The sequence below is a fragment of the Lissotriton vulgaris genome, chromosome 5, assembly GCF_964263255.1.
Source record: "Lissotriton vulgaris chromosome 5, aLisVul1.2, whole genome shotgun sequence".
NCBI lineage: Eukaryota > Metazoa > Chordata > Amphibia > Caudata > Salamandridae > Lissotriton > Lissotriton vulgaris.
Genome location: NC_141693.1, coordinates 503,518,517 through 503,530,834, shown reverse-complemented (window position 1 = coordinate 503,530,834; position 12,318 = coordinate 503,518,517). Strand labels below are relative to the sequence as shown.

The following is a 12,318-nucleotide window of genomic DNA, read 5'->3' as shown; positions in this document are numbered from 1 at the left end:
AGTTTAATAATAACATGTGCCATATTTATAAACATGCTTAAAGGTAAATGCTTTTTCTCCACATATATATAAAGCAGCCAATAAAATGATACATTTTCTAAGCATTGAACACCTTTTCTACTTGTTTTCTTCACAGCCTACCAGAAAGCACTCCAAGGCACAGATCCGCAAAAAGCCAGCCAATACCAAAACTATTTTGAACAGTTTTTCTAAAAGAACCTTCCGAAACACAAGGTAATTTTCATAAATAAACACATCTAAGTATCATATTTCTGAGCAATTAAAAATCAATGTAAAATGCATTATAAGTGCAGAATCATAAGTAGTAAAATTATTCAATTACTATCCCAACTCTGTGAAAGTGCAAGAGTAGGAAAAGTGCGGGATAGTGTCCTATTGCTAGTTACTATTCTAACTCCAAGTAAGTGCATATTCTGAGAAAGTGCTGGTTAGTGAAAAAGTGCCAATTACTATTTCTACTCTGTGAAAGTGCATGAGTAGGGAAAGTGCGGGATAGTGTCCAAGTGCCATTTACTATTCTAACTCCAAGTAAGTGCATATTCTGAGAAAGTGCTGGTTAGTGAAAAAGTGCCAATTACTATTTCTACTCTGTGAAAGTGCATGAGTTGGGAAAGTGCTGGATAGTGTCCAAGTGACATTTACTATTCTAACTCCAAGTAAGTGCATATTCTGAGAAAGTGCTGGTTAGTTTAAAAAAGCCAATCACTATTACAAGACCATGAAAGTGCATGAGTAGAGAAAGTGCTGGAAAGTGCAGTTTAATAATAACATGTGCCATATTTATAAACATGCTTAAAGGTAAATGCTTTTTCTCCACATATATATAAAGCAGCCAATAAAATGATACATTTTCTAAGCATTGAACACCTTTTCTACTTGTTTTCTTCACAGCCTACCAGAAAGCACTCCAAGGCACAGATCCGCAAAAAGCCAGCCAATACCAAAACTATTTTGAACAGTTTTTCTAAAAGAACCTTCCGAAACACAAGGTAATTTTCATAAATAAACACATCTAAGTATCATATTTCTGAGCAATTAAAAATCAATGTAAAACGCATTATAAGTGCAGAATCATAAGTAGTAAAATGATTCAATTACTATCCCAACTCTGTGAAAGTGCAAGAGTAGGAAAAGTGCGGGATAGTGTCCTATTGCTAGTTACTATTCTAACTCCAGGTAAGTGCATATTGAGAGAAAGTGCTGGTTAGTGAAAAAGTGCAAATTACTATTCCAACTCTGTGAAAGTGCATGAGTAGGGAAAGTGCGGGATAGTGTCCAAGTGCCATTTACTATTCTAACTCCAAGTAAGTACATATTCAGAGAAAGTGCTGGTTAGTGAAAAAGTGCCAATTACTATTCCAACTCTGTGAAAGTGCATGAGTAGGGAAAGTGCGGGATAGTGTCCAAATGCCATTTACTATTCTAACTCCAAGTAAGTGCATATTTTGAGAAAGTGCTGGTTAGTTAAAAAGTGCCAATTACTATTTCTACTCTATGAAAGTGCATGAGTAGGGAAAGTGCTGGATAGTGTCCAAGTGTCATTTACTATTCTAACTCCAAGTAAGTGCATATTTAGAGAAAGTGCTGGTTATTTTAAAAAAAGCCAATCAGTATTACAAGACCATGAAAGTGCATGAGTAGAGAAAGTGCTGAATAGTTTTCTATTGCAACTTACTATTAAAACTCCAGGTAAGTGGCTAATTAGAGAAAGTGCTGGTTTGTGAAACTGTACCACTTACTATTCCTACTCTGTGGAAGTGCATGAGTAGGGAAAGTGCTAGATAATGTTAAAATGCCTCTTACTATTCAAAGTCCACATCATTGCATATTAAAAGAAATTGCAGTTTAATAATAACATTTGCCATATTTCTAAACAACCTTAAAACTAAATAAAATTAACATCTGCATAAAAAGCAAATATATATTTCAAAATATGTGTAATTAAGAAAATTAAAAAATGTGTGTATCATCATTTTAATATAATTTACATTTCCATTTTTTAACAGGAAATGGCAAGCCAAACTACTGCAACTTACACCAAATCTCGAAAAGGGAACAGACTACTTAAACATTGTGGGTATGTATACTGTAATGAGAGGCTAAGTGAACCAAGGAGACATTGGAGGTGTGTACAATATTATACAGCCCATTGCAGCGGCAGAGCGGTTACTGTTGGTGAGATTGTGGTAAGAACCACAGAACATAACCACTCTGCCTCTGCAATGGAGATTGAAATACGCGATACCATCAATGAAATGAAAGATATTGCATGCACCTCCAATCAAACTCCTGGTCAAATTTTAAGAGAGGTTGCACAACATGTCCCTGGACATGTTGCTTGTAATATGCCAACAATCCCAAATTTGCGTAGAATAATTCAAAGAAAAAAGCAGGCAAGTAACACACAAACTGTTACTCCTCAAACTTTTGCTGACATTGTAATTCCTCATGATTTAACTCTTTCTTTCTCTAATGAACCTTTTCTACTGTATGATAACCAAAACCCTCTGAAACGCATGTTAATATTTAGCACTCCCCGTAACCTTTTTAAATTAGAAAATACAGAAATTTGGATGATGGATGGGACGTTTAAAAGTACACCCCATCCATTCACCCAAATTTACAGTATTCATGCTCAAATTAATAATAATGTAGTTCCTTTAGTATACAGTTTACTACCAGATAAGCAATCTGCAACCTATACTGAGTTTTTATCAGTAATTAAAGAAAAAACTTCTGGAAAAAGCCCTAGGAAAATCATATTAGATTTTGAATTGACAATGATGAATGTCATCAACAAATTGTACGCGGATACCCAAATTCAGGGATGTTTTTTTCATTTTTCCCAGGCATATTGGCGTAAACTCCAAAAAACATCCCTGGTTGCAGATTACTCGTCTGATAGTAAATTACAAGTAGAACTAAAAAAATTAACTGCACTTTGTTTTGTACCACCTGATAGTGTAGATGACTACTACACAGCAATTTCAGAGTCAGAATATTTTGTAGAAAATGAGGAAAAATTGGCACCCATTTTAAATTATTTCGAAGACACATGGATTGGACATCTAGGCAGGTCGGGTCGCAGGAGGAAGCCACGTTACCATGTGGAGTGGTGGAATTGCTACTCAACCTGCTTAGAAGGTGGTGCAAAAACAAATAATGCCATAGAGGGATGGCATAACTCCTTCAGTCACACGATTGGCAAACACCATCCTAATTTCTACTCTTTCCTGAAAACTTTGAAGAAGGAGCAAAGTTTTCAAGAAATGAGACTTGCTCAGGCATTGTCAGGTATTCTAAACCCACGTCCTTCAAGGCAAACAAAGGAAATGTCTGAGAGACTATTGGGTATACTACAACAATTTTCGTTGTGTGTGGCTTTGGACTACCTAGAAAATGTTGCTAATATTTTACATTTTTAACTTTTTTTTCTCTAACTTACTTTCCTGCTTTGCCCTAAATTTATTTTTAAATTTTTTAATTCATTTGACATTTTTCAAAACATTTTTTAAATTATTACTTGTCGGGTTCCCTTACTTTTTTTACAATTTTTTTTTTCAAACGACACCTGTTAAAAATAAGAAAAATTTCTTTTCTTATCTCTTTCATAAGAACAAAACCCTAACATAATAGTTTTTATAAATCTTTTTCAAAACTAAAATGGAAATAATTTTCATTCCATTTATTTTAAATGTTGTAAACATTTTGAACGTTCAAAGAAAATATATGCTATACAAAAATAAACCCCTTTATTTGAGAAAAGTGATGCTGGCTTGTGAAAAATTATATTAGTAAACTGGTACTAATATCGAAAAATATTTCTGTTTATTTTTTATATTTTTCAAAAATTTCTGTGCTATTTCAAACAGAAAAAGTTTTTTAAAAGCTAAGATACTTTTTATTCTAAGCTTAAATTTAAAGCATTTTTGTTTGTTTTTAACAAATCTTCCCAAAAAAATATGACCATGTGTAACTATTAAAATTTGTAAAATGTCATTTTTTATTTCTCAACAACCTAACTGCAGTATTTCTCGCTAACTAAACAACCTAACTGCAGTATTTCTCACTAACTAAAACAATCTAATTGGCATTTTTACGAAATAATAATTACTACTTGCAATGAAAAATCATCTTTTTTCCAATATGTAAACAATTTCTTTCTTAAATTACGGACCTCGATATCAACTCTCTCAAACAAAACGTAAACATGAAAATGTAACCATATCAATCAATTGAGAAAATTTTTGTAAATTCTCTAAAAAGCAAACAAACGAAACATTGCATGGTTTTTGAAAAACGAACTCTCTTTTAAATCCAAAGAAACCAGTTTTCTCTAATACATAACAAGCCAAATGCAATCAGTTTTCCCATAAATTGTTTCTAACCTTTCCTATCTGTGTTCGTCTAATGAAAAGAATCCAAACATATCTACAACTACACAAAACATATTACGTTCAAAATGTATACAATATATATCATCACTATATGTTTACCAACATATTTACCATTTATTTTTCCCGTAAAATAACCCGACGATGGCATATAACAGTGAAATGTTCGGCGACATGTTGAAAAATAATCAAAACAACTATTAGTTTAATAAGCAACCTCTACTTAACCTCTCATTACATTATACATATCTTTTTAACTATGTTTTAGTGTAAAATAAGTTTGAAAAGTTTCCTACCTTTAGCGCAGATCAGCTTCCTGCTACTTCCAGCAATCGGAAAATCCAAGATGGCGGCTTGCGTCGACGTTAACGTGAAGACGTCATCCAAAAACATCAAAATAGAAAATGGACAATTCCATTAAAATGTATCATATGTTTATATTAATTACAAAATCTTTAATTTGTTAATAAAAAAAATCATAAAAATGTTTGCAATTGAAATAAAAATATATATATATTTTTTTACATTTATTAACATCAATAAACAAAATTTAAATCGAACTAAATGTGGTTTCTACTTTTATTATTTTTATTTTTAACGTTATTAATTAAAATAAAGTCATCAAAAATTATGTTTTTTATCACTTACCATTTGTCTACACTTATTACCTTCTTCTCCCTCCTGCATCTGTTGTTTTAAAAGCATACCAAACTGTCCTGCGGATCGCATTGAAGACGTCATCGAAATAAATAAAGGACAAAACGCTTCATTGAAATCAATACAAAAGCGTGGGAAAAAGTATAAATATCAATCTAAAAATGATTAAAAAAGTATTGTTATTAGAGAAAAAATATAATAAACAAAAAAGAATATTTTATTGATTTAATTATTACAAATGTAACATTCTACAAAAATGTATTCTATTTTTAAGTAAAAACCAGAGTATTAATACTTGATTTTTTAATCTTCTTTACTTTATAATTTTATTTAATATTTAATTTAAACTACCAAAAAATAATATAATGACAAACATGATATTTATGTTGCAAAAAATACCTGAGAATTAATACTTAATTTTTAATAAATAATATCCTGAATATTAATACTTCCTACATGTTTAAAAAACTAATAAACTAAATAAATATATATATATATCTAAAACAAATAATATAATTATAAAAAATATATTTATCTTAATACCCCCATAAAATTATTATTAAAAAATTAATACTAAATAAATAATAATTAAATAAAATTAATATATAAATAGCTATATATCTGAAATACCCAAAATGTTCTAATAATCACTAACTATTAAAATTATTTTTATATTCTATATAAAATTTAAATAATTTTAGAAACAATAAAAAATTATTACTAAATAAATAATAATTTAAAAAAATTAATATATAAAAATCTTCTAATAATCACTAACTATTATAATTATTTTTTATTATATATAAAATTTAATTAATTTTATAAACAATAAAAAATTAATACTAAATAAATAATAATTAAATAAAATTAAAATATAAATAACTATGTATCTAAATACCCCCAAAAAAATAAAAAAATAAAATACGATGTAAATACATGCGTTGTAATAGCATTAGCGTTGTAACACCATGCGTTGTAAAAACATGCGTTGTAATAGAAATTACGTTGTAATACCTGCGTTGTAATAGCACTACGTTGTAATAGTTGCGTTGTAATGGATGTTCCCCGCCTGTGGCACTAGACATGTTAAGGAGTTGGCTAAGCATTTCTACGAAATGCACGGGGCAATTTGTTGATAAAAGTTCATGAACCTCCGTAGCTGTCCTTGCAACTAGAAGATCATACGTCTCTTTTGATGACGTTATGGGCACTGTTGTCTGCAAAAGCACAGACTTCATTTTGCTTAAAGTATCAATTCGTATAGAATAGAGATTCAGACGAGGCCAGATGGCAGTCTCTGTGTCTACAGGCCCGCTCGGAAACAATGCCTGCATACAGCATTTTACCATGGATGTTACACTTACTAGATAACTTTTCCCTGGAACAAGGCCACAACATCTGTGATCCGTTCTAAGAATGTAACTCCCATTTGCAAGTTGCATAAAAAGGGCTCTATCTGAGTTGCAGGTGTGACAAGCTGGTGGCATGAAAGGTTGTTAGAATTTCCATCACAAGCTCCGTGTAAATTAATACCCTGGCACAAAAGTATACCGCTTAGTGAATGTTTACAATTTTCACCACTAAGAAATACATTTTTGTCGCTGTCACTATAGCATGAATGTGTGTATGGTAATTTCCATTCAGATTTTACATATCCTTTACCCAATCGTTCATACTGGCCAGTAGGTATGTATTCAAGGCACTTTTTAAATCGGAAAGTTGTTATCGGAATAGTGATAATTCTGTGTATTATCCATTCAATGACAGGACTCTCTGACATTGTCAATGGTAATCTCTCAAGTTTTTCGATGCTCACGATTGTATAGTCTGCTCCTTTCTGTGCCAAACTGATTTGTTTATCAGTAAGGTTAAAAATGGAAAATAATGACGTTGTGTTGATTAAACGCCAAGGCACATAGCCTGAACGAAGATTTTGCAGCGTCCAGCCCAATTGTACAATAGAACGTAATTGAGATTGGCCATGTTGTAATATTAGCAAGTCTCTGTCTATTATGTCAAAGGCAAAAGATACAATATTGTCCAACGAATATATTCTGGAGGACAGAGTCATTAACCCATTGTCCACTACAGAAAGTGATTTTTCCAAATTAATACGATCAATTTCTCGTATTTTCTCAGCTGTTTCAATTTGTGTGACTTTCCAAGCCTCGTTGTACGCAGCATAGATACTGGTCGCTATGAAACGCTTTTGACGCTGTTTGCGTGGTCCAAGAATGAAATCGCGCAAATCAGCACCATCTTTTAGTAAAGACAAGTGTTGCTTAATTTCAGCCAGTGTGGATGATGTTAGCCATTCGAGGCAGAGTTTCCCTACACTGTATGTTGTTACTATCCCTGGATGTTGTCTCTGGGAGTATCTAGGGTCTTGTCTGGTCATTTTTAAGCCCTGTGTTTTATTCAGGAATCTGTCTTGACAGTTGTTTGTGTCAGTAGGCCAGATTAACCACTTTTTCCAATCAGGATGTGTTCTGTTAAAATGTAAAATTTGTGATACGTCTAACTCAATATCTGTAGTTGTATTTTCAGGTATTGGCTTTGGAATAGACGGTTTGTTTAGGTCTTTGATCTTAGCTAGACCAAGAAAGGATGTTTGGTGAATTTTGTCATTTAAAAACATCATTTGTTCTGGTATCATGCAGGTTCTGAATAGTGCTTCAAGGCCTTGTACCTGCCAATCTTTTGTACCCCAAATTGTTTTCGTTTCAATGTTATTTTTCCAATAATCAAAACCAAATGTCATAATTTTTTCATAAAATGCTTCTGAATATATCAATTTAGAATTTGTCAGCATTGTTTTCATTCCTGTTTTATCTAACAGTCTGTAATAAAACGTTTCTGCATCACTAGTGTTAAACCCTGAGAAGTATTTGAATTTCTCAAAAAATGCTTTAGAACTGCTTTTAGGTGGTGTAGCACAATTTTCCCATTGATTATACATAAAAACATTTCTAGGCTGTGCAGATTTATGCAAGTAATGATCACCATAATGTGTGTAGCAGAATATTTGCTCATAACTAGATGAACCTTGTAAATAATCATGTTCTGTGAATCTATCTGACATTACTAAATCAGACATCATGTCATTAATACTGTTAAAGTCCCAATCATCAGAGAATGTACTAGGTTTTACAAAGTCACTTAAGGAAACCTTCAGTTGATGAGGATACTTCAGGATCTCGACCGGACCATAGATCTCATAGTCAGTTTTCTCCCATACTACCCCACCAGGTATTGGAATTGCTGTGACATTTACTGTTGATAGTTCTCTTTTCTTCACGTGGGATGATCTGTTTGGTTTGAGGACTAGGTTGATGTTCTGACTTGCTGTGTCCATTGTACTATATTTTCCCTCAATGAATTTTCCCAAACAAAGTACCATGATGAGCCAAAGCAGGAGGAAAAATACACCTAGACCGAACCAGAACTCTAACCAAGGGGAAACAAGGTATATTTTCTTCAGTTGATTAAAGAGTTCCGTTGCTTTTTCTTTAAAAGTCTTTTTTGTTTCTGGCATCACTTCGGGGTCGTTTTGATCTTCAGTGAAGTTGTCGAAGTTGATGAAATAACCAGAGGCAGTTCTGTCAATTGTTGGGATTGTTCTTTCAATCTGTCTCTCGGTAGCACTTTCTGATGCCACATTATTGTAGACTGGTGTTTCTTGACGAACCGTTTCAATCTGTGTCTCAAGAGGCACGAGTTCCATGGCATTATTGCATAGTCCTTCTCTGTGTACTGCAGGCTGATCGAATGTGATTAGTCTTTCAGTTTGAACCTCTTGGATTGTTGCAAGTTTGGGTATTCTGTTGTTTCTTGGGAGTCCACTGGGCCTACTGTTGATTATAGGCCACATGCTTGTGGTTTTACCAGGTCGATAGACACGACTCTGTTCTCCTTTTTACCAGCAAGGGGCGGTAGTACTACTGATCTTGTTCCGGTGACTGCCAAGACAGGTACTGCTTTTCTGTAAGAAGGCCCAAATTCCTTCTTTACCGCGATTTTTTCTCTGACTAGATCCCCAATCTTTGGAATCCAGACAGGCCTTGCCGGGGCTGTTGCTTGTGGTGCCTCGTTAGTGGTAGATGGCTGTTGCTTTAACTTTATGTTGCTTAAGGATTTTCTTGTTTTCTTCAGTTCCTGTAAAACAGCCAAACGATCTTTGATGTCAAAGTCTGTTGTTTTTTCTTGTACCACTGATATCTGACTATCGAGGTCCTGAATGTTCATTCTAATTCCGAACAATAGTTCGTATGGGCTGAAACCTTTTAGAGAATTTCTTGCCAAGTTATTAAGACTGGTCTGGACACTTATTAGATGTTTGACCCACCCAGCGCCTGAACCTAATACCTTCGCTGTTATAGATCGCTTTATGTCCCGTTTTTTTCTTTCTACCACACTATTCCCTTCGTGGTGCGACGGACAAGAATACCGCAACCCAATTCCCAAGCTGGCCATGGCCTCCTTATAAGCTCGAGAGCTGAAAGCAGGACCCTGGTCAGAATGGAACGTGGTAATTGCGTATGTGCCGATATAGACTCGCAGATCTCTCTTATAACAGTTCTAGCGTCAGCCGAGCGCTGGAGGCCACATTTTTTAAGTGATTTTAGTCTTAACTGATTAATAGGACGCAGGATGGGGTGTAGGCAGCGTTACGCTCTTTCTGATTGGTAGCCGGTAGCACGGTTCACCACTGCGATCCCTATTGCAGTTTTCACAGTTGCTTGCAAACTCATGGATGCCTTCACTCATTTCCGGCCACCAGTATACTGATTCTAACTCTCTCAGAGAGTCCCTGATTGTTTGGTGTCTCAGACCCAATCCCATGTGTGCGTCTGCTATTAAAAATATTCTCCGGTTCGTGTTTGGAATTACCCTATCCCCCACTCCAGGGATTCGAGCAAAAGGAACTGAGTTTGCATCGATTATATATGCATAATTGAGTGGATAGTTCACGGGCAGTGCTGCACAGTCGCCTTTTACGGTCGTTTTTACTGCCAGCATGGTTTCCCCGTCTATGTATTTTTCTGTACGCTTTTTTGTGGCTACGGAAGCCGGTTTAGTTGCTTCCGCTATGGCTGTATTAGCCAATGAATTCATGTTGAAGACTCTGTGCGTGAATCACGTGAGTCTTTTGTAGTTCTTTTTGTAAAAGAGCTTCCTGTTTCCAGAGCAATTTATGCTTTATTGTGGCACCTGTGTCATCTTTGTAATCGTTTTCAATCCATCTCTGCAATTTATTATTGTAAGAGTTGACGCAAAAATGAGAATCGCACACGATAAGTGTGTCGGGAATTCACGTTCTGCATTTTCGAGCGCCATCTTTAAACATCTGATTTCCGCTCTTCGAGCCGAACAGTTTCTCAATGATTCAGTTTTTGTTACTTTCGGTCTGAATTTACCGCACAGCCAATGACCTTTAACAATCGCACAGGCTGCATCGTAGGATTTGCTCTCTACGTTGAAATGCTGTACAAATCTATCTGAATAGATTATACAGGCGTATTGTGGGAGAGGCAGAAGTTCGATTGGCAGAGGATATTCTTCTTCATATTCTAAATCATTCAGTTCTTTCGAATTGCGGGGCGAAATAGTATTTCACATCTTCCGCTCCTAGAGAATCTACACACTGTATCCATTTCGGATCCAGTGACACTGTAGGCAGGTTAACTGGGCTGAATAGCGCCTCGAAGGCAGATTCCGCTGTGAGGGTATTAATCCTTTTGCCGTGTGCTAGTTCTCATTCATTTGCTAATGCAATTTGCACTGCTTTCACAGTTCTTTCTGTGAGACTGAATGTTTTTTCTGCTTGTGTGTACAAGTGAGATTTAATTGAAATTGGTACCTTTTCTCCCTCATTAGAGGTTAGGTACGTGAATCCGCATCTTCCTGGGATGACTCGGATTACAAGACCGCGTGTGTTGTCACGTGTATCTAATTTAGTTTTAGCTAACATGTCTGTTTGCAGTGATCTCAAAATTTCTGTGTGTTTTTGAGTCCAATTGATTTGTTTAAAATCAGGTTTAATTAGTTCGTAGAGAGGTTTAACCCTTTCTGCGTAATTTAGAATGTATGTTCTTCTGAAATTCAGAAAACCTAGTATGGATTGTAAATTCTTCAGCGTTTTTGGAGCTTGGAGTACAGCGCACTTCTCTAAGAAGTTGTCCGCTAGGCTTTTTCCTTCACTTGATAATTCGTACCCTAAGAATAGTACTGTCAGATGGGCAATTCGAGACTTTTTAAAGTTGAATTTGTAACCCTCTGCTGCGAACCCAAGTATAATGGTGTTCACTCTTTTCAAGTGAGTATCCAAGTCGTCGTCTGTGAGATAGATATCATCTACGTAAGATAATGCCTCATCATCATATATTTGTAGTAACTCTATTACCCTAGCTGAGAATAGTCCTGGGCTGTTCTTTAACCCCTGTGGGAGTCGACAGAATGTTTTCTGCGACCCAAATGCAGAAAAAGCGGTCAAATATCTGATTTCTGGTGCAATGTTTTGACAAAAGAAACCATTAGATATGTCTAATGTCGTTTTATATTTTTTCCTAACTATGTAATTCATTAGGGCTGCACTATGCGAGTTTTGTACTGAAAATGTTTAACAACATGCATTAAGGTGTCTGTAGTCCAAAACTAGACGATATGAATTGTCTGGCTTGGAGACAGGAAACAAAGGATTGTTCATTTGAGAGGTGCATGTTTCAATCACCCCCTGGTATTCAAGTTGATCTAAGATCTCCCTGACTTGTTTTTTAGCTTCTTGCTTAATGGGATACTGCAGTTGGGCAGTTGGTTCACTTTTTAATTGGATTTTGTGAGGAGGAGAGTCCTCATCCCATCCTACATGATTTTTATATAATGCCGGAGCCTGGGCTACTGCCCATTTCCTTGCATAAGTATATTTTTTGTGAATCGGAATGTGATTCGAGAAGGCAGGCATAATCACTTCTTCGCCATGAGGGCACTCCCTGACAAACTCTGGGGGCCAATCTTTTTCAGCTAACAGAATATCATAGCCTTTTGAGAGCTTATCCCAAAATAGACCCTTTATTTTCCTAGTCTTATCACCCTCTATACGCAATATTATTTCGTATATCTTATGGGGCTCGCTAAGTCTGGTGTCGGCAGTTTCAACCTGAATGTATTCATTCGTTTCCACTGTCTCCAGATGACTCATCAAGATCTTGTGCGCTATACTGATTTCTGCTGCACTGTCCAACATTGT

General features: G+C 35.2%; 1 protein-coding gene across 1 annotated transcript; it reads left to right on the top strand.

The window, feature by feature from the left end:
• The first annotated feature begins 2,030 nt into the window (after positions 1-2,030).
• LOC147711139 (uncharacterized) lies at positions 2,031-3,446 on the top strand. The gene has a single exon (XM_086920112.1). It carries the CDS (start codon positions 2,031-2,033, stop codon positions 3,444-3,446), a length of 1,416 nt encoding a protein of 471 aa, XP_086776238.1.
• Positions 3,447-12,318: the final 8,872 nt, after the last annotated feature.

Coding starts and splice junctions, on each gene's coding strand:
- LOC147711139 (XM_086920112.1), top strand. CDS start 2,031: ATGGCAAGCCAAACTACTGCAACTTACACCAAATCTCGAAAAGGGAAC.